Source organism: Onychomys torridus, chromosome 2 (assembly GCF_903995425.1).
Source record: "Onychomys torridus chromosome 2, mOncTor1.1, whole genome shotgun sequence".
Classification (NCBI taxonomy): domain Eukaryota; kingdom Metazoa; phylum Chordata; class Mammalia; order Rodentia; family Cricetidae; genus Onychomys; species Onychomys torridus.
In genome coordinates this window covers 105,462,560-105,486,360 of record NC_050444.1, presented here as the reverse complement: position 1 = coordinate 105,486,360, position 23,801 = coordinate 105,462,560, and the positions used below count along the sequence as shown (strand labels likewise).

The window sequence follows — 23,801 nt, the reverse complement described above, 5'->3', positions numbered from 1 at the left end:
ATGAAAAAGCCTCCCGTTGCCTAGGGCTTTTCTGAGAATTAAATGAGGAATTTGAGGTGAAGTTAGAAGCAAATGGCTGGATACACAAGCAGTATTCAATTAAGGCTACTTTACTTTGATTTTGTTTTGTTTTCTTTGTTATTATTCTGGTTTGGTGGGATCATTCTGTCTTGTTTTTCCGTGTGTATAGTGTACGTGTACACACACTTATGTTCATGTGTATACTGGTGCACGTGCAGGTGGGTGTGTTTGTGTGCATACATGTGGATTTCACAGATCAACCTAAAGAACTGATCTTAGGGCTAGCCACCCCAGGTCATCAATCCCTGTGCAGCAAGTTTCTTGGAATAACACCAAGGTCTCATTTCTGTTTGGGGCATTAACACCTCACCATACGGCACTCTGATATAATGAAGGCATTGTTTGTAGAGATTTACACTAGAACCTGTAAAAATATGTCTGAGTCCTGATCCGCAACATACCTGTCTATGTGACAACCTGAAAAGAGCATCTGTACTAATTTAATTAGCGATCACATGAAGAACCCACCCTATATGGTCCTTAAACCCAATAACCAGCATCCTTGTAAAAGAAAGAACAGGAATATCTAAGACCCAAAGGCACACAGCAACAGTGCAGATGAGAGTACAGGGCAGAACTAGTTATTTAAGCAGAAGCAGAGGGATGGAATTTGTCTGTAGGTCCTAGAAGACAGAACAAATTCCACCTGCCTCCCCTCCCCCGTGAGCCTTCATTGACTTTGCTATCCAGAATTATGAAAAAACATATTTCTGTAGACTTACACCATCAAGTTTACAGGCATTTTTGGCAGCCTCAGTAAACAGACACACACGGGTCCTGGCAGAGCCAAGTTTTCCAACTTCAGGTCCTGTCTTCAGAAATCCTCACCTCAACCAGGCCATCCCTTCCACATGGAAGAGACGGCAACCCAGAAGTGGGCATTAATACCCTGTGAGCTAAGCAGCTGAAAGCCAGTCTGAAGTGGGAATCAAGAATGAAAAACAGACTTTATAATCCAATTTGTCTCTGATACCCATGTGCATCTCTATTCCCGAGTCATACAGCAGCCACCTCCCTTACCAAAAAACAAAAAACAAAAAACAAAAAAACAAAAAAAAAGGAAGAAACACCAGGCTGGAGCTATAGCTCAGTTAATAGAGTGCTTGACTAGCATGCACAAGGGTCCATCCTGGCTTCAATCCCCAGCATCACATAAACAGGGCATGGAGGTGCCCATCTGTAATCTCAGCACTCTTGAGGTAGAAGCAGAGAATTGGGGTCACCTTCAGCAATATAGTGGCTTTGAGGCCAGCCTGGACTACATGAGACTGTAGGGTTGGAGGTTTAAGAGGGGAAACAGGAACAGGAAGAGGGAGAAGAAGAGGAAAAGAAAAGAAGAGGAGGGGAAGGGAAGGGAAGGGAGGGGAAGAGAGGGGAGGGGAGGGGAGGGGAGGGGGGAAGAAGAGGTGGCAGTTGCAGACAATGAGTATTCTTATGCCCAGGCTATCCAAGTGGATTCTGTAACTCAAGGCCTAAGGGCTCTAACATGCTCAAACATGCTCAGGTACCTGGTGCCAATGTCCTTCAATAATATTTCTTTTTAATTTTTTGAGGTCAGGTTACACAAAATTACCCAAGTACTCTGAGAGTAATGGGACTTTCGGGTATGAGCCACACCTCAGTAACAAGAGACATTACAAAAAGAACCTCAGTATTCACTAGGCACAAGACTCAAGACTCAGGTCTTCCCATTAAAGAGTATGGATCAATAATGATGCTGAGGATTCCAAAAAACAAGAAAAAAAACTGGCCAAGCTGTACAAACTATGGTAATTCAAACCATTCATACAAATGGCTTTACAACAGGCATATATAAATGATCATAACTGTGTTATGAATCACAGGTGTTGGGTTTCTTTGTCGGGGGTTTACTTGATTACAACACTAAACACTGCTCACACATGTTCAGCCTCCTTTTAAAAAAAATGCACATAATGTTTGGCTCTGGCTTTCAAAACATACCAAATACAAAGTACAAGCAAGTATGTTTATTTGACCAGAGATAGAATAAAAGAGAGATTAACAAAAAAAAAAAAAAAAAAAGTATACAAATGGTACAAACCTGACCAAGCTGGCCAAACTACCTTTTTAGCTAAAAAAGATTTGTGAGTCCTGCAAAGGAATCTTGCTCAGCCTTAAGCATTCTCAGGAACTCGGCAGCAAACAGGAGAGAGAGAACATTCAATCTATGACCAAATCATTGTCTAAACCCACGAAAAAGTAGGAGAAAAAGAGATGGAGTCACAGGAGGGGAGGGAGAAATAAAACAGTCCTGAGGAATTGTGTTTAAATGACTCAGGGACCAAATGTTTCTTTAAAAAAATAATAATAATCTAAGATGTAAAACTATTGAGAACTTCCTTAAGAAAGTCCTGTATTCTCAATGATCTCCTAAGTACCAGAAAACAGTCAAATTTCTTCTGAGGCAGTTTTCCATTACAAAAGTAACACATTCAGCAGCCACTCTTCTTAAATCACACAGAAACATTTTAGCAGGAATATGTCGCTTAATGACAAACAAAGCTTCAGTCACACCAAGGAACTTTCAAGAGAAATGGGGCAGAATGTCCTGGATTAGGAAGGTGAGGAACCACTTTTCTGTTCATGAGCTTTAAAGAGACTTTGGGACTTTACAGAAAGGAGAGAGAATGGGGAGGAAGGAAAGGAACCATCTGTAAACAAGCTAAGAAGCCTAAGGGGGGGATTGAAAACACAGGGAAAGCAGGCTCGTCAGCTAGCTACCCCAGTCTCTGCCGAGTAAGAGTAAGATGAACACTGCCGGCAAGGTGGACACACCTAACGCCATCCTGAAACCCGAGGTTGAAGATTAAAGGCGCATCGTGCAAACGTTTGGAGGAGTCCTCACACAAATACCCCTCCCTGGCCCCTGTCCTGCCAGATGAAATAAGAAAAAGGAAGCTGGATCGTGCAAAAATCTTCAGTACAGAGAGCCAAGAAGAATGTCTCCTCAAGTTAGCTGTTCCCTACATGACAATAAAGCAATTAAGTTTCCCAAGGAAGAGAATCATCAATAAAAGAAGTGACGAGATTTTTCTCTATTATCCTCAATCTTAACTCTAAATAATCTTCAAAATCTTTTTTAAACATTAGACTCACTGGAATTTTTAATCTTTTATTCAATATTTCCTTTAAAAGCAGACTTTCAGAAAATATACTTTAATTTCCCATCTTTAATACACCCTTGTAAAATGCATTAACAGTGGGTCTCTTCTCTTGAAAGCACAAAAGGCACACAAATCAAATGCTAGCCTAGTTTATCTAGAGTATAACCTTCCTTCCCACTAGGCACATTTTAAAAAGAAGGGGGATGGGAAGCAGCAGAGCTGAAATTACAGCCTGTCTTGACACCTCAATATCGAAAACTGAATACCTGGTTCCAAAGGAGAGTAAGATTTTATTCATAATCCCGTTACTAAGCAACAGTAACAAAGGCTGCATGAGCTTTCCGGAAGCTAAAAGAAAAAACCATCTAAGGAATGAAAAGTGGGAACTCCTTACTGTGGGAATCCTTAAACTCAAATAAAGACGAAATGAAACACAATCTCAGCTCAAAACAAGCAATTCTTCAAAGGACAAGAAAAGTATATGCTACTATGTATCATTCACTTTAATTCCAGTTTGCATTCATCTCAAAACTCACATTCAGGGGTGATAATCATTTCCTTACTGTGTGTCCTTCATAGTCCCTTGTTCCTTCAACCTCCCTAGGGAAGCAATTTTTTTTTTTTTTTCAAATTTCCTTACTGATTAAAAGAACATTTCAGAGGCCTTAAATCCATTTCTTTGTTTACAGAAGCTATAAAAACTAGTTTACAATTGTTTCCTGTTGCCCCGGCTTTGAAGCAGAACACTCTGGGACATCAAACTATTCCTTTGAAGAGCACAGTCTCTCAAGCAGAGCCAGACACTTTCCCAGCCACTCCCTTCAGTTCAGACAACCAGGACACTGCAGATGGCAAGTCTCTCAAAATCAGACTATCCAATGGAACAGCCTCTAAGCCAGCACCTCGCACACTGAGGGCCGGGTTTCGGGCGACAGGGGGCTTCCTCACATTTTCCAAGGCCATTTTACAGACTGCAGCTGCAAGGGCCACAAAGCTGGTGATCAGGGGGAGACATGCTCACCCACTTTAACGTTCTGGGAACTTCTCCGCCTCGGCTGTACGCCACACTCTCTCCAGGTCTATTCTGCAGAGGCTTCCCATTTCGGGCATGCTCTCTGCCCACCCCACCCTCATCTTAGATCCTGAGGGATGTTAGGCGATAGAAAAAGATAAGTTTTAGAAATAATTTCCTAAATCAAAGACAATCACTCCTGCCGTGGCTCTGTTCCCAAGTATCTCTAGTACCCCATAAACCTCATGTGGGATGAGAAAATCCTGAGGCAAGAAGAGACTCAAGCAGCGCAAGCTGAAAACCCACTGTCTCAGCCAAAGTCATTCCTGCTTCTAGATCCCAAAAGACAGACATGGTTTTCTGTCTCTAAAGTTTCCCCGGGCAGCACTGGACGAGGAGGATGGCTGGAGCCCCTGTTTTTAATTAGCCAGTTCCTTAAATTTCATTCTCATTTTGCTTTTTATAAAAAACATAAGCAGCACAAAGTTTGGTTTTTGTAATTGCTGCAAACCCTCAATTGGAATAAAGCAAATGAAGAAAACTCTGCTTTCTGACATGCAAACAGTTATTACCTCTACTGGCGACAATAAAGAAAACTTAGCTCTTACATAACGCCCTTTGTGATCAAACAGAGTCTAAAATTAAATTGGAAAGCAGCCTTGGTGGCATGTAGTCCTAGCACTGAGGTGGGAGGATCTCCTGCGTCCAGAGGGTCCAGATCAGCAAAGGCAATGCAGCAGACCCAGCCTCAGAATACAACAATAAAAAGTAAAGCAGGACTCAGCTGGTAAAGTGCTTGTCTTTAAGCATGCAGGCCTGAGTTTGCTCCCCAGAACCCATGTTTAAAAGTAAAATCCAAAGGAAAAAAAAAAAGCACCTGGGCGTAGTGGCACATGCTTGTAATCAAAAAAGAGACAGAAACAAGCAAATCCTTAAAGCTCAATGGCCGGCCGGCCTAGCCTTCTTAGTGAGTTCTTGGCCTGAAAGACCCTGTCTCAAAAAAAGAAGAAAGGAAAGAAGGAAGGAAGGAAGGGAGGGAGGAAGGGAGGGAGGGAGGGAAAGAAAGGAAGGGAAAGGAAGGAAGGAAGGAAGGAAGGAAGGAAGGAAGGAAGGAAGGAAGGAAAGAAAGAAAGAAAGAAAGAAAGAAAGAAAGAAAGAAAGAAAGAAAGAAAGAAAGAAAAGAGGAAAAGAAAAGAAAAGAAAAGAAAGAAAAAATGTGGAGGACTCCACCCCACATTTCCACCAAGATGGACTCTGTGCCCTCAAGTTGGTCCCTCATGTATTTCCACCATGATGGACTCTACACCGTCAAGCTGCGGCCAACACAAACCTTTCCTCCCTTAAGTTGTTGCCTTTCTATTGTAGAATATTACTTTAAGGTGTGTGACTTTTGTTCATGTTGCAATTTGTTTAATTCTGGGACGCTGCTATTGTGCCTGTCTAAAACACCTGATGGTCTAATAAAGAACTGAATGGCCAATAGTGAGGCAGGAGAAAGGATGGGCGGGGCTGGCAGGCAGAGAGTATAAATAGAAGGAGAAATCTGGGAGAAAGAGAGAGAAGGAGCCAGAGAAGGAGGAGGATTCCAGGGTCCAACCACCCAGCTATACAGCAAGCCATGGAGTAAGAGAGTAAGATTTATAGAAGTAAGAAAACAGAAAAAGGCCAGAGGCAAAAGGTTGACGGGATAATTAAGAATAAGCCTCCGCGTGTGATTTACTTGGGAATGGCAGGCCCCCCAAAAGAGCAAAATAGTAAAATCAAAACACAAACAAACAAACAAACAAACAAACAATACATGTCTGGTATTTGGTTCAAAGTAAAGAGTAAACTAATACAATGATACTGAACAATTTGTCCAAATCCTTAAACTTTACAATGCCAATATGCCAACAGTCAGCCCTAAAGTAAACTATGAATTTTAGGTGATAAAGATGTGTTCATGTAAATTTGAAACAAAAATGATTGACATCACCTGAGAAACAATGCCTGACAGTGTCCTCTGCTTCCATGCTCACATGTGAACATGTCCTTATACACACTCAACGCTGACATTTCCAAACCAATTAATCAGCTTCAGGATCTAGTTCAGCTACATTTCCCATGGTTAACAGCTACAGAAACATTCTCAAATAAGGAAAAAAAATGCCAACATACTTTCACTGTCAACATTTTCATAGTTGCTCACTGTAAAATTAAAGGCTTTCTTCTATATCTTTGGTCACATTTCCAAAGAACTCTAAAAACTAGCAATGACCCATATTTAAGATTATTCACTAGCTGAGGGGCAACTAACACTAATGACCTTTAGAAAAAAACATATGGAAACCTACTACTATAGAAGCTTCTTTGAGACAGACAAAGACAGAGACAGAGAGAGTAAAGAGTTTAAATGAAGTTACCATATAATAGAAGGATTGGGTGAAGGGACACAGACACAATGCAATGCCCTACTAGATACCACAGATTAGGAAATGAAAACCTCAGTGCCAGAAATGGGTTTCTCTTGTATGGTTGATATATTGTGCACCCCAATAAACTTACCTGGGGATCAGAGAACAGAACAGCCACTATATTAAACACAGAGGTTAGGCAGTGGTAGCACACACCTTTAATCCTAGCATTCCAGAGGCAGAGATCTATCCAGATGGATCTCTGTGAGTTCAAAGCCATACTGGAAATAGAGCCAGGCATGGTGGCACACACCTTTAATCCCAGCACTTGAGATTTCATGTCTTCTTGGGAAAGACACACGCCTTTAATCCCAGGAAGTAATGGCAGGAAGCAGAAAGGGACATAAGGCGTGAGGACCAGGAACTAGAGGCTTTTTAAGCTTTCAGGCTTTTAGCTGAAATCTATTTGTGTGAGGACTCAGAGGCCTTCAATCTAAGGAAACAGAATCGGCTGAGAAGTTGCTGAGGTGAGGTTGGCTGTAGCTTGTTCTGTCTCTCTGATCTTTCAGAATTCACCTCAATATCTGGCTCCTGAGGTTTTATAAATAAGATTTGTGTTACATATGACATGTATATACTTCATATATAATAACTATTAGCTGTTAAAATAACTGTTAAAAGATATATGAATATATATAACTGATAATTTGCATGTACATATATTTCCCCTTTTCTAAATCCAGAAGCTGTCTTGAAAAACCAAAAAAAGATAGATATATACATACATATATATGAATATATGTATATATATATAATAAAATACTCTTAAAAAATGTAGATCCATTTATTTTAAATTTTTTTTTCTTTTCTTTTTTTTTTTTTTTTAAGATAGGGTTTCCTTGTGTAGCCTTGGCTATCCTGGAACTGTCTTTGCAGACCAGGCTGTCCTGTAACTCACAGAGGTCCACCCACCTCCTGTAGTGGCAGACTAGTACTGGTATCTTTTAAAGGTTTTGTGTGTGTGTGTGTGTGTGTGTGTGTGTGTGTGTGTGTGTGTGTATTATAAAGAAATGTTAAAAGAATAGAGGCAATAAATACTGACAGTCTGCAACCCAGAGAGGTTTCTACACTGGTAGTTACAGCTACTCTACAGACATAAAAGAAATTAAGCACTCCACTTTATGCCATGGCAATAAAAATTAGGAAAACAAACACACACACAAACATGAGAATGAGCAAGTTAGACTGGGAAACACCAGGGCCACATGAGCCACAGCCACGGCTGCACCATCACCCAGGTTACTTTGGGAAAGTTGGTTTGAGAAACTACCACTTAAAAATGAACCAGAACTTCTGCCCACTGTCAGCCTGGACAACTTGTTGACACTGATCAGTGAGCAGAATGCTCCCCAAAAAAGACTGGAGCTGCCCATCACCAATGTGGTGAGACTGAACTACTACAAAGTTCTGGAGGAGGGAAGACTCCCTTCTCATCACAAAGGTCAAATTCTTCAGCAGAAGAGCAAAGGAGACTAAGTGTGTTGGGTTCCTGTATCCTGCTGACTTGACACCACACAAAGAGGTTCATGAAGTGTTAACACTCTTTTCCAGAAAACCATTTCCCCAAGCAAAGAATGGCAATTCCTTTTTAGGACAGGCACCAAAACTACACAGAGAACCTCTGTCTCCAAAAACAATAAATAAATAAATAAATAAATAAATAAATAAATAAACAAACAAACAAACAAACAAACACGTGAAAATTATGATGTGTGTGTGTGCGTGTGCGTGTGCGTGTGTGTGTGTGTGTGTGTGTGTGTGTGTGTGTATGTATATATATATATATATATATATATATATATATATATATATATATATATAGCCATACAAAACAAGTTGAGGACTTGCTACCCAGGAATATCCAGAAGACACATTCCTATGTCACCAAATATTTAAGAGAAACTCATGTTATAATTTTCTAGTACCCAACACTGGTGCCAAGAGCTGACTACAGATAGCCAATACAATGTAAAAACTGTGTCACTGTGTAAGTAGAAATAAATGCTTATGGCAAGTTTCCTTCTTAAAATCAGTCAATTCATTATTGCAGTACAAATTCTTGATCCTCAGCAGGGAATCAGTGAATTGTGTTTCTAAAAGCTTAAACTTTTCATCAAACATGGCAGCAAGTATACCTGGTGGAAGGAATCAGGTTGAGTATCCCATTGAGAACATAGTTGAACTCTGCATGACCCTGAGCAACAAGTGCCACCAGACCCTCGCAGCAGGCTGTTCGAACCACCACACTGTCACTGCAGCACTTCTCCCACAGCAAGTTCAAGGCAGCCGTCTGAAAGAAAACCAGTGATTAAGAGACACTTAGGACAAGGAGAAGCTTGCACAGAAGCACAACTGTTCATCAACATGTAATTCATTCACAGTGGGCTAGCTCCCATACCACGGATGCTGATATTGTCCCTTTGCTCCTAAAGAAACGAATATCTGTTTTCCTGAAAGGGAATAGATTGGTTTCAGTACAGTGCCTCTCCTTCCCCCCTCCCCCCACGACTCCCCCAAGTGGTCAGGGTGTCTGGCTGCAGACCCCCAACAGTATCCAAATACCACCTAAGTCTGAAGCTTCTATGGCAATGACATTTCCAAAGGGTTCCTGCTCTTCTACTAACCACCGCTATTACTTACATGCACCTCAGCTCCACCCATACTTGTGCTGAAACCTCTCAACTCTGAAGCGGGCCACAACAGAGGGAGAGATGCAGGACAGGCGACCAGAATCAGCCCATTGCAATGGCTAGCAATAAATCCTAAGAGAATTATTTTGCCCAAGAAAAATTCTATGGCTTTTCCCCTCACACTGAGAATCGATATTTGTTAACACAAGCATACCAGATGGGAACGGAAGTCAACAGATATTCACACTTTTTTTTTTTTTTTCCGGTTTTTAGAGACAGTTTCTCTGTAGCTTTGGAGCCTGTCCTGGAACTCGCTCTGTAGACCAAGCTGGTCTCAAACTCACAGAGATCCACCTGCCTCTGCCTCCCGAGTGCTGGGATTAAAGGAATGTGCCACCACCGCCCAGCAGAAATTCAGATTTTAAAAATAGAACTTTTAGCTTTTTTATTTTCTCAGAAATCATGCCCCCCCAAAAGAATCATTACTAAATAATAAATCCATATTTAAATGTATTTTGGGTTAAGTCTGTTGAGGTTTGCAGCCTCTTTTTTTAATTACAAGGAATAGTCACGGTAACACAAGTGTCTAATCTCATTGCTTAGAAGGTAGAGGTAAGAACTCAAGGACATCCTTAGCTACATAGCAAAGTCAAGGTCAGCCTAGACTACAAGTGACCTTGTCACTTAAAAAACCAATAAGGGGCTGCATAGATGGCTCAGTGATTAAGAGCCAGTACTGCTTGCTCTTCCAGAGGACCCGAGTTCTATTCCTGGAAACCACCAGCAGGTGTCTGTAACTAGCTCCAGGTCAGAACCTCTGCACATACTCACACATTATTAAAAATAAAAAATTTATGACGATAAACTCAAAATGAAGCAATTTTTATTTTCTTTTGATGCAGTTTATTAGAGAGATGTGATTAGGGGCTGCAGAGATGGCTCAGTGGGCAAGAAGACTTGTAACACAAGCATGACAACTGTAGGTGGAGACACAGCAGGAGACAGGCACACTGGGGCTGGCTGGCCTCCAGGCAGACTGGAACCAAGCCCCAGGCTTTCTAAGAGATCCTGCCTCAGGAAGCAAGGCTGAGAGTGACAGGATGGGACACCTGATTTCCTCCTATGGGCTCCACACTCACATGTAAGATGGACACACCAGCACACACTTGTACATACAACACACACCAGCCCCCCACACACACATACCACACCACCCATATACCACGCCCCCACACACACACACAACACACATACCATACACACATACCACACCACAAATACACACACCATACCACACCACACAGACATATATAAAACACCACATACACACCACACAACATACACACACACATCATACCACAAATACATACACCATACCATACCACACCACCCATCACCACACCACACACACACACACACACACAAAACACATATACCATACACACATACCATACCACAAATACACACACCATACCACACCACACAGACATATATAAAACACCACATACACACCACACAACATACACACACACATCATACCACAAATACATACACCATACCACACCACACATACCACACCACCCATACAACACACCATACACACACACCAGTCCACACACATATACCACACCACCCATCACCACACCACACACACACACACCAAACACACATACCATACACACATACCATACCACAAATACACACACCATACCACACCACACATACAGACATACATAAAACACCACATACATACCACACCACATACACACACACCACATCATACCACAAATACATACACCATACCACACCACACATACCACACTACCCATACAACACCACACACACTAGGCCACACGCCACCACACACACACACACACATCACCATACCACATACCACAAATACACACACCATACCACACCATGCATACACACATACATAAAACACCACACACACACACACACCACACCATACACACATCATACCACAAATACATACACCGTACCATACCACACCACACCACACATACATACCACACAAACCATACCACACCATACCACACATACATACCACAAAAAACCATACCACACACACATACCATACATATACAACATGTTATGGAATATTATTTTAAGGTGTGTTACTTTTGTTTATGTTGCATTTGTTTAACTCTGTGAAGCTGTGTTATTGTGCCTGTCTAAAACACTTAATGGTCTAATAAAGAACTGAACAGCCAATAGGGAGTCAAGAGAGAAGTAGGCAGGGAGGGGCAGGCAGAGAGGATAAATAGAAGAAGAAATTGGGGAGGAGGAAGAAGAAAGAGTAGGAGCTAAAGAAGGAGGAGGACTCCAGGGGCCAGCCACTCAAACCACAGAGTAAGATTTACAGAAGTAAAAGAACTGGAAAAGCCCAGAGGCCACAGTTAGACAGGATAATATAAGTTAAGGAAAGCCGGCTAGAAACAAGCCAAGCTAAGGCCTGGTGTTTATAATTAAGAATAAGCCTTCATGTGTGATTTATTTGGGAGCTGGGTGGCAGGCCCCTCAAAGAAAGCAAAAACAAACAACAACAACACCATACCTACTACACACACCACACCACACACAAATATACTACACACACACATATCACACTACACACCATACACCTATACACACACCTTATCACACACCACGCACCAAACTACAAAGGAGAAGGAACAATTCAAGGAAAAATCAGTCTCCCACTCCCCACTGAGGTCAACAGCAGCACAGTGCTGCACTTCCTCTGTAGCTAATGAAAGTCCCCACTATTAAAGAACAATAGAGTTAAAAGTCAGCTACTGTAGAAAGGAAATATTTATATTGTTTCCCCTTGTATTCAGAAGAAAATTTGTTTTCGCAATAGCCCAGGGTCCTAAATGCCATTATTCCATTATCAAGTCGGAAAAATAAGATAAATGAATGAATAAACTCGCCTAAGATGGTACTGTGTCCTTGTGGAGGTAGGCATTCATTTATTAGAAGAAGAAGAAACATTTAGTTAAAAGGATTTAACATTCAATAAATCCTGGCAATTTAAGTAAAATCACTAGATCTTCTCAGAGTACATAATGTGATTACAGGCAGAATTGGGATCAGGGTTCTCAAGAAACCTGATTTACATGACTATTACAAACACTAGATAAATGCCAATTAGTGAAACATACCACTACACTTTCTTCCAGATATCGACAGGCACTGTGAAGACAGATGATGTAGAGTGGCTAATCATAAAGATTGTATGGTTCAGCCAACAAAAGTGCTTGCTGTCTAATCTGACGACCTGAGTTCAACCCCAAGGACTCACAAGGTGGAAGAAGAAAGCAGATTCTCACAAGCTGTCCTCCAACACACAAAGGCACACTGAGGCACACAGGCATGCAAAAATACACACATACATACTCACATGTAACGAAGAGAAACTAAGGAAGGGGAAATCAATTTCTTTGGGTTGGAGGAAAAAAAGTCTCATTTCTGCACTTTATACACAGGCACCTGTGCCTAGCAAGTTCCCATCTAGCAAGTCGAAATATACGATGGCAAGTGGCCAAAGCCCAGCTGGTTTGTCTCGGCACTCAGGCACTAATTCAACTCTGGGCACTCACCTACTCTTGTGCAGGGATGGGAAGATTTCTTCCAGCTCCAACTGGCAACACCGCCACCTTTCCAACTTCAAACTCACATTCAGGGCTAAGATGAAGCATGAGAAATCTCCCACACCCAAACACAGCCCCTGAGTTCACTTTCTCTAGCACTTAAAGACAGGTAATTCTGCCGCCTTCTCTAGCGTGCCCTCCCTCATCACCAGTAGTGATGACAGGCAGAGAGTATAAATAGAAGGAGAGATCTGGGAGGAGGAAGAAAAAAGAGTAGGAGCTAAAGAAAGAGGAGGACTCCAGGGGCCAGCCACTCAAGCCACAGAGTAAGATTTACAGAAGTAAAAGAACGGGAAAAGCCCAGAGGCCACAGTTAGACAGGATAATATAAGTTAAGGAAAGCCGGCTAGAAACAAGCCAAGCTAACTCCCTCTTCACCTTCCCTGTGTCATCCTGGAGTTAGTCACAAATGGCCAAGTTTCAAAGAATGTTACAGAATAAAAACAAGGCACACCAAAGACAAAGAGGGGAAGAGAAAAAAGGGGGGAGAGTGGGAAACGGAAGATGGAGGGAGAGGCAAAGGGAATGGGCCAGAAGGGAAAGGAAAAGGAGGTGGGCAAGATCTGTCTGCAAATTCTCTGAGTTCAAGATCACCTTCACAGTGAACTGAACTACAAGGGAAACAAGGAGGTATGTGTGGCCAAGCAGACAGAAGTTTCTAGACAAAATGAAAGCATGGTGTCTTAGACTGCTTCCTACTGCTGTGATAAGCAAAAACAACCAGGTGAGGAAGGGGTTTATTTCAGCTTACAGCTTGCAGTCCATCATGAAGAAAAATCAGAGTACGAACTCAAAGCAAGAACTGAAGCAGAGGCTGTGGAGGAACACTGCCTACTGGTTGACTCTCCCTGGCTTGCTCAGCCTGCTTTCTTACACAACCCAGGACCACCTGCCCAGGAGTGGCACCTCCCACCGTGAGCTGGGCTCTCCCACATCCACTTTTAATCAAGAAAATGCCTCACAGAGCTGCCTTCAGGCGAATCTAATGGGTGCATTTTCTCAGCTGAGGTTCCCTATTCTCAGATGATCATGGCTTCTGTCAGTTTGACAAAAAGCTAACCAGCGGGACACACACACATAAAACAAAGTTAAACACAGACCTGATTCGTGGTTTGATGTATCTTTTCTGAACTGCCATGTTCTTTTAGGACAGCAGCAATAAGATGACCTACAGCCTAAAAGAACAAACAAGTTAATGAACATATTCCCTCAGAAGTTCTTTCCAAAGAGTGCATTTAAAAGCAATCAACACCATACTCATTTGCATGTATGAGCAAGCCAAGCTGTCAACTGGTAGGAAACAAAAGTCCCTTTTGTTGTGTGCCCTGTAGAAAGCACTGGATGAGGTACTCCACATGTGTAACCCAATTCTTCAGAACAACCTTCAAAGTAGGCAATTTATCCCATATCAGCAATAAACTAACCATATTTCACATGTCAAATTGTCAACTCTTAGCTCAAATTCCTGTCAACTAATATTAAAAATAATTTGCAATTACATAATCCATTAAACCATGAACAAAAAAAACCCTAGTCTTTAAAAATCTTCTTTTTATCTAAATGCAATCTGTCATGTTTCATGATGTACTCAGTGAAAATGGAGAAAAATTCAACCTTATTTTTATGGATGCAGCCCATGCAGACCTCAAGTGCCTCTTCCCTCCTCCTCTGCCCTGTTCTTCCTCCTCTAGACCGTATTATTTTCACTTCTTCTAGTGCTTATGCATTCATTTACATGTGCATGCTACAGCCCACATGCAGAGGACAGAAGACAACTTGCAGAAGTCAATTTTCTCCTTCCACCACGTGGGCCAGGAGAATCAAATTCAGGTCATCCTCAGGCTTAGTGAAGTGTCTTTACCCACTGAGCCATCTCATGGCCCTACTTTATTTACCCCTTCTCTCATAGGCTTTAGGTTTACAGTCTCACAAATCTCCAAAAATTTCCCACATCCTGCTTCAATCAAAGAGCCCAAAATGAGTCTAGAAGAGTTGATTACATAAATGCATAAACATTACCTCCCACTGCCTCAGCGTCAGGTCCCTAGTTCTTCAGGACTACCCAGCACTCACTGCTGACTGACAGAAAATTGGCTGGCAACAATCACAACCATTTGTGCACAGCTAGGGAAATTTTCACTACTACAACTGTACATCCTGCACTTGGGACCACTTACAATAGTGCTGAAAATGGCTGTCAATTATACAAAATCTCTAGAAAAGCTCCCTTCATGCACATGTGCACATATGCTTCCGACATTCAGATGTTCAAATGATTTAAGACCTCAACACTTGAGTTTTGTGAAAGAAATCACTCACATAACAACAAACTGTAGTTCAATCTGTTGTCTATTACCTCCTAGCCAAAGGTAAGAAAACTGAAAAACAATCAGAAGCCTGAGTTCCTATTCCACAAACTATACCACAAATGTCATTGAATACCTGTCCATCAGCTGAAAAGATGCAAACATTATTTTACCCATCACTAAAAAATAAAAATGGGTGCCAATTAATCTATGATATACAGTGATTCTTCTAATTTGAAATTTTGATTTTAGATTAATCAGAGAACTCTTCTGGACACATTTAGAAAATAATGGACAAGTTCACAAATGTGCACACAGTACCCACTGTAGTTCAGCCACTCTCAGCAGCTGCTACATGCCATATAATTTCCAACATGCAAAAAGGCTGTGTGTCAATCAACAGAATGTGGTTCTATCTCAAAGCAGTGGTTAAAAAAGAATAGTTGGTAAGTCACTCATAAGGACAGGGCACAATTGTAGGAACCTAAGACCCACCATGAAATGCAACAGATACACAAAAAAGCTATTTTCCACACTTAGAAAAAGGACTAAAAGAATATAAACTGAATGTTACACATCTTCCCACTCCCAAGGAGGCTATATTTCTCTAATCTGCTTTCCTATTCATCTTTTAAAGCATCAGAAATACTAGCCTAACTAGGCTACATGGCTCTGAAACACCTACACATGGGATGCATTATGCTATCCTGCTACTTCATTTCCATAACAGGATTGAAATAGACAATCTACAGTAAATAAAACAGACACACTTTTTGCTTCATTTAACAGTAATACATGTTAGCATTTCCTTTTATTTATGCTAATGAAGGTAATCCAGGTACAGGACAGTGGAAATTGTGGATAGTATCTTCCTCGTCTTCTTCAGGGGAAGGGCCTGTGCTGCACAGAGCAGGATATGACTCCAACCCAGCCAGGTAGAAGGGAATCTTGCATAAGGAGTGTTCTACTCCTCATGGAAGGGTTCCCCACTTCCCAGCTAAGTCAATTCCCACAGCAGGCATCTCCAAAGGCAACCGATGAGAGCATCCACACGCTGTTCAGGTTACGCTGGCTGTTTAGCTTTACACATAAGAGGACGCGGTAAGCTTTTATGGTACCTAGATATGTAGCAGAATGTTTCTACTTAGCCAGCAGCTAACTAAAAAAACCATCATCACTTTAACTACTTGCCTTAATTATTGAAAAGCTCTATAAATTAAATTATCCCAATTTCCTATCTCAGCAGGTATATATTACATTAATCCAGAATGTTTTAATTATTGAATATCATTACTATGAAATCTGGTATTCTTAATAGCTGTAGAGAGGTAGAATATATCTTTTTAATATTAATCCTTCATACTCTGTGGAGATATATAAAACCATCTACCTCTGTTCCCAATTATTAAACAAAGGTAAAAATAATCATATTCAGGAAATTGATAATCAAAATTATATTATTTCTAGGGGAAAACATGAAATAAATACAGGCTGAAATTGAACAATTTTAAATATTAGTTTTTCTAATTCAAATAGACTTATTAGCTCATCCAAAAGCTGCTTACTGAAATAAGTTATGAATAGAAGAAAATATTTTATGTGAAAATACAAAGTTCAATTTACAGTTCACCAAAAGGGTTCATTGATTACCATGTAGTAAAAATAAATAAGAATTACCTGTGACTGGATAAGAGAATTTGGAAAATCAAACCTTTTCTTGATATCATCTGACATTTTTGCTTCCCCCATATGTATATAAACAGCTTCTGTAATCAAAACAAAACAAAAAAAGATTTATTAACCCTCTAATTGCAATGTAGTTCAAACCAATTATTCTTCTAATAATATGAAAGTAATTTTAAAAGACAACAATGAAGCCAGGCGGTTGTGGCGCACGCCTTTAACCCCAGCACTCGGGAGGCAGAGCCAGGCGGATCTCTGAGAGTTCGAGGCCAGCCTGGGCTACCAAGTGAGTTCCAGGAAAGGCGCAAAGCTACACAGAGAAACCCTGTCTCAGGGGGAAAAAAAAAAAAAAGACAACAATGGAAATGAAACATGGACCCCTGCAGGTACTTCTTAGCATAACCTTTGCTGTTAACCACTATAGCATTCAAAAATATCATTGATAAAGAAATTAAGAGTGCCCAACAACTCTTGGTGTTTTCCACAAGTTAATCCTGAAAGATGGATTCATATAAAGGAACCTTTAAAAAATTATTGTAACCCCAAATCTCAGCCACATACTTAAAGGTAATGCTCTTATGAATCAAAACTTACAAGAGAGGTCTAAAAAGAGGGCTCAGTGCAAAGAATCCGGATTCAACTCCCAGCACCCACATGGCAGCTCACAATTGTCTGGGCAGTAGCATGCATATGGAACACATACACACACTTAGGCACACATGCATACATGTAAAATAAATATAAATAAACCTTTGTAAAAAAACTTTCAAGGGAGAGTCAAACTGTTGCAGGATTGTTTAAGCTTATCCCTCCCTTTGATAGGAGCTTTCATCTCAGCAAGAAGCCACTTCAGCTGAGCTTCAGTTCAGCTAGGACCTCAAACCCTGCATATGAAAATAAACTACTTGTCTGTTAAAAGAATGAGCAAGGAATCGGCACCAGTATTTAATGTTTACACCAAACCTCTCAATCCTACTGCTCTCAAAAAAAGGAAGAGGACAGAGAGTATAGTGATATTTTATCTGTATTGAAATGTGATTTTATTTGTATGTTAATAAAGTTGCCTTGAGGTCAGAGCAAGCCAGAGCAGAAGCTGAGCAGTAGTGGTGCACACCTTTAATCCCAGCACTTGGGAGGCAGAGCTAGGTAGATCTCTGTGTGTTCAAGGATACTGCCAGCATGGCAGACACAGACACCTTTGATCTCAATACCAACCATAGAAGACCTGGAGGTCTGTACAAACAGGAAGTGATGAAGAGGTCATGTGGCTGGGTTTACAACCAATGAGAAAACAGAACAGAAAGTCTATAAAAAAGACAGGGCACACAGAAGTAGGTCTCTTGCAGAGAGGAAGGACAGCAGAAGCAGTGAAGGGTAAGGTTTTCCACTCTTGCTCTGACCTCGTGGTTTTTAACTCTGCAACTGGCTCTGTGTTTCTTATTTAACAAGATGGTTACATCTACAAGAGAGGAGGACACAGAAGAGGAGGGCTTCATAAGAGACCCAGTTTATCCAACTCCCATGCAGCGCTGATCCCAGTCAATTACCATCCTTGAAATACTGGATGCTTTAGTCTCATCACAGCACCATGTAAAAACTCAATACACTAGATGTTCTGGTTTGGATATGGTTTGAATATGTGCCCCAAGGAGTCATGTTTTGAAATTTAACTGCAATTGTGGGCTCTTCAGCGGGTCAGAAATCAGCTGAAATAAGGTGTTTGGAGGTGGGCCTTTAGGTGATTAAGGTTAATGAAGTCACAGGGTACAGCCTTCTCCATTGAATTCTGTGGCTTCTTCATAAGAAACAAGTCAGAAGAGACTCAAGCACACTCATCTCTTGCTACCATCTGGCTCCTGAGGAGCTTCATAACTCTGCCTGCAAGAAACGCCTCAGCTGGGCATTGGTGGTGCACGCCTTTAATCCCAGCACTCGGGAGGCAGAGGCAGGTGGATCTCTGTGAGTTCAAGGCCAGCCTGGTCTCCAAAGCGAGTTCCAGGAAAGGCTCACACAGAGAAACCCTGTCTCAGAAAAAAAAAAAAAAAGAAAGAAAGAAACAACCAAAACACACACACACACACACACACACACACACACACACACACGCACACACACGCACTATGTTAGAGCTGCACCATCTTTTTTTTTAATTTTTTTCTTTTTTTTTTTTCTTTTTTTTGGTTTATTCAAGACAGGGTTTCTCCATGTAGCTTTGTGCCTGTCCTAGAACGCACTCTGTAGCCCAGGCTGTCCTGAACTCACAGAGATCCACCTAGCTCTGCCTCCCGAGTGCTGGGATTAAAGGCGTGAGCCACCACCACCCAGCATTAATTTATTTCTTATGTATACAGTATTCTGTCTGTATGTATGCCTGCAGGCCAGAAGAGGGCACCAGATCTCATTAGAGATGGTTGTGAGCCACCATGTGGGTGCTGGGAATTGAACTCAGGACCTCTAGAAGAGCAGCCAGCGAGCGCTCTTAACCTCTGAGCCACCTCTCCAGCCCCATGCTACACCATCTTTAACTACTTTCTTCACATCTTCCAAGGTTAAACTCCCTGAGAGTAATCTATGGTTTTTTTATTCAACACTTGTGTCCAGCTTTACTTCCTTGAATCTGACATTTCATGACACCAACACAATTTCCTCAAAGAATGTAAACTTGTCTCCTGCCTAAACCTACTCATTGCCTTAAGCAAGTCACTATTTCTTCTGTTTCCCAATTTTGTCAATTACAATCTTCAAGAAACTTCTTTTAATTTCACAACATATCATAACAGAATTCCTTAAGTGAATCCTTGGAAACCCATGGAAGGGAGGTGGGGGGCGGGGGACTTAGAGGAGGAGTCTATGAAGACATACTCACATCTTAAGGATTCATTCACTTGTTCAGCATATATTTAAGGACTATCATATCTAGGTAGTACTCTAGGTGCCTAGGCCACAAAGTAAATAAAACAGACAAAAGCATCTATGGCCATGGAAGCTACCAGCTAACAGGCAAAAATATTTTTTTTTATAGAAAATGTATGTCAGGCCCGGTGGTGCTCAGCCATTAAGAGCAAGCATCCTGCTCTTACAAAGGACCTGAGTTGAGTTACCAATACCCATGCAGGGTGGCTCACCACTGCTTGTTGCTCCAGCTCCATGAGATCTGACACTTTCTTCTAGCCTCTGCAGTACCCACACATACCCATATATAGATATACCTATATACAGATATACACACACCCATATATAGATATACACACAAACCCATATATAGATATACCTATATATAGATATACACACACATCCATATATAGATATACACATATACCCATATATAGATATACACACAAACCCATATATAGATATACCTATATACAGATATACACACATACCCATATATAGATATACCTATATACAGATATACACACACCCATATATAGATATACACACAAACCCATATATAGATATACCTATATATAGATATACACACACACCCATATATAGATATACACACATACACATAATTAAAAATAAAATAAATCTAAGAAAGAAGTGATAGTGGTTACATTGTAATACCATCTTATTTTGAAATGCAGGTGTTAAATTGAGCCATAGTTTGCTAACTAGTGGTATACATGATACATTTTAATTAACTCACCAATTTTCTGGATACACTGCTAAAATTGATATCCAAATTTGGCTCTATGCCAAGTGAATTATCTACCTCTTTTATTGTTTATAAGATGAGCAGGCACTCTTCACCAAAGAAAGCTAAGGTTTTCACATCCACAAAGAAATTTTTCACATTTTGTTTTATATATGGGCTGCTAAAAGATGTAACATGTAATACTCTCAGAGATAGACAAAGGAAGTTTTATATTACTCCTTTAAAAAGAGGTAATATAAAAACAAACCTTGGGCAAAACCACAGCTATTAAAGTAACATGTAATTTGGCAAGGGTCTCAGCTAATGGGGTTTTGTGCAGTTTTCTGATGATCCAATATTACTCAGCAGAAGACAGACTAGGGCGTCCAGAGAAGCAGATGGCAAGTAATATGACAATGGACTCTCTCAAATATCAGCACAGAGAGAACTAATGAAGAAAATGTGGGGGTCGGGGGTTTAGCTCAGTGGTAGAGCGCTTGCCTAGCAAGCACAAGGCCTTGGGTTCGATCCTCAGGTCTGGCAAAAAAAAAAAAAAAAAAAAAAAAGCTTTCAAAGTTGGGCGGTGGTGGCGCGCACACGGTAATCCCAGCACTCGGGAGGCAGAGGAAGGCAGATCTCTGTGAGTTCGAGGCCAGCCTGGTCCACAAAGCGAGTTCCAGGACAGACTCCAAAGCTACAGAGAAACCCTGTCTTGAAAAACCAAAAAAAAAAAAAAAAAAAAGAAGAAGAGGAAGAGGAGGAAGAGGGGGAAGAAGAAGAAGAGGAGGAGGAGGAGGAAGGGGAAAGAAAAGAAGAGGAAGAGGAAGAGGGGGAAGGAGAAGGAGAAGAAGGAAAAGGGAAAGGAGAAGGAGGAGGAGAAGAAGATGTGAGCTAAGCACTCAGGGCCAGGCACACGACACTAGAATGCCTGCACAGCCTGGACCAGATGAATCAGGCTCATGGGTCAAAGCTGTGACACCCAAGAGAATGACTTTGCGGCTTAATCCCAGCCCTCAGGAAGCAGAGTCAAGTGGATCTCTGTGAGTTCGAGGCCAGCCTGGTCTACAGCTCGAGATCCAAGACAGGCACCAAAACTACACAGAGAAACCCTGTCTCAAAAAACCAAAATAAATAATAATAATAAATAATGACTTTGCCATTAGCAAGTGGGCCACTATGGGCAGAATGTTGTTTTAGTACAGATGTCAAATGCCTCCGCTTTCAAAAATTTCAGTGTGATGCTACATGGAAAGCAAGTACATTTTTAAATCCATAGTGACTTTGTCTTTTCTAGCAAAATGGCATCAGGCATTCTGAAAACCACCATCCAAGTTGCACTACGGTTCGATATCAAAATTGATTGGCTATGCTAAGGCTACAAATTGCAAGAATCTTTCATCTACTGAAGACTCATACTTCAAGGTTAATCATAACCATTTGGCTTTGCAAGATACAAAAACATGTTCTCTCCCTATGCTAATTCCCTGCAAGATTCCACCCTCCTGAATGCTTAAGGGAAGCTCCTTGTCAGTGTATCCAGCATATTGGGCGTTAACTGCTTAGATGCAAGATTGTAAAACATCAGGAATGGGGGTGGGGATTTAGCTCAGTGGTAGAGTGCTTGCCCCAAGGCCCGGGGTTCGATCCTCAGCTCAAAAAAAAAAAAAAAAAAAAAAATCAGAAGCAAACTTCTGTCATCCGGGGTTCTCCCACTGTGCTGCAAGCCTGTATTTAAGACCTCCTCCCTCCTTCAATAAATGGCATTCGGCATTTAAAAAAAAAAAAAAAGACCAAGGCAATAAGTAAAGGAGAGCATCTAAAAAATAAAATAAAATAAAACATGTTCTCTTAGGGAATTTCAAAAAAGAATATGACATGTGTCCTTTATTTTTCATCTCCACTTCCTTTGGGCATTTGATATATTAAAGAAAAATAATTATATAATGCTTCCTATCATGACATTCCTCCTAAAAGGAAGCCAGTCACAATATAATCCATAAATCACATACTACAAAGAGTGTCTGATTTTAAAAGATTTATCTCCAATCTGTCATGCTTTTTTTTTTGACCATCTAAATCTAACTCAGAAAGAGAATTTTTAATGAGGTCTTTTAACTCTCCATGAATCAAAGGATTTGCTTAATATAAGCAATTATCATATTATCTGCTAAGGTATTCAGCCCCATACATATATTTCCAAGAAAATAAATCAATCAGCTGCACTCTAGAATAAAAGAGAAGCACACAGATGAAACCCTGAGCTTTCAAACCTCCCCTCTCAGTTTCTCCAGGACTGGAAAATACACACCATATATCACACAAAAATACTTATGTCAAACTTCAAATAAAAGACACAATCTGAAACATAAATAAGAAAAGGCAATTAATTATATTCAAAAGTGCTATGAAAACCCAGGAGAGGGAGTGGCTGATGATACAGGGAACTTTAAGGACAAAGGGGTTGTAGGGTCAGAGGATCATAAAGACAGACATTTGACTAAGTGTTCTTGACTGTCATATATCTATGCAGGAAGGACTCAATCTAGGTAGAAATTGGGCTAAGAGGGTACCTTCCTAGAGCTATTTTCCACAAACAATGTGGTCATCAAATTGATTCATTAATTTATCACATTAATCAGACCTTGTTTTAAAGATTCAAAACCTAGGACGTGTTTTCTAAATAGCATTTTATCAGCTACTGCAATTATCAGTTAGGGTACTTCTGTTTCTTCCTACCACAAGTTCAGCTAGGGATACCTCCACATGAAGGTGTTAAACACACAAGTTATTCCTCCTCACCTAAATTTAGGGAATATGTTTCAACATCCTGATGGATGCCTGAAATTGAAGGCAATACCAAATCAAGCACTATATTCAAGCACTTCCATACTGCACTATTCCATCTGATGTTGTGTGAATAAAAGGCAGGTAGAGTGTATAGTGTGGACCCAATGGAGGATTTACATGCCAGGCAGGACAGACTAGACTGGATGAGATTTCACCATGTTGTGCAAAATGGGATACAGTTTAAAACTTACATTTATTTCTGGATTTAGTATTTTCAGTTGACCAAGAGTTGAAAGCACAGAAAGTGAAACCACAGATTCCAAGAGGGAACTGCTGCATTTAGAATATTATTTTCTCTTTTATTACTCTTGTTTAGATGAAGAGCTGGTGGATATTCTATGGATAAATTGCAG

The 23,801-nt window shown here is 40.7% G+C and overlaps 1 protein-coding gene across 1 annotated transcript in view; it reads right to left on the bottom strand.

The window, feature by feature from the left end:
* Focad (focadhesin) overlaps positions 1–23,801 on the bottom strand; it is a 286,698-nt gene that overhangs the window by 236,104 nt on the left and 26,793 nt on the right. Inside the window, exons 2-4 of the mRNA XM_036178561.1 lie at positions 16,959–17,047; positions 14,076–14,150; positions 8,807–8,961 (exon numbers count right to left, since the gene is read on the bottom strand). Coding sequence (XP_036034454.1) covers positions 8,807–8,961; positions 14,076–14,150; positions 16,959–17,030 — 302 coding nt within the window. The 5' untranslated portion in view covers positions 17,031–17,047. The remainder of the gene's footprint in view (positions 1–8,806; positions 8,962–14,075; positions 14,151–16,958; positions 17,048–23,801) is intronic.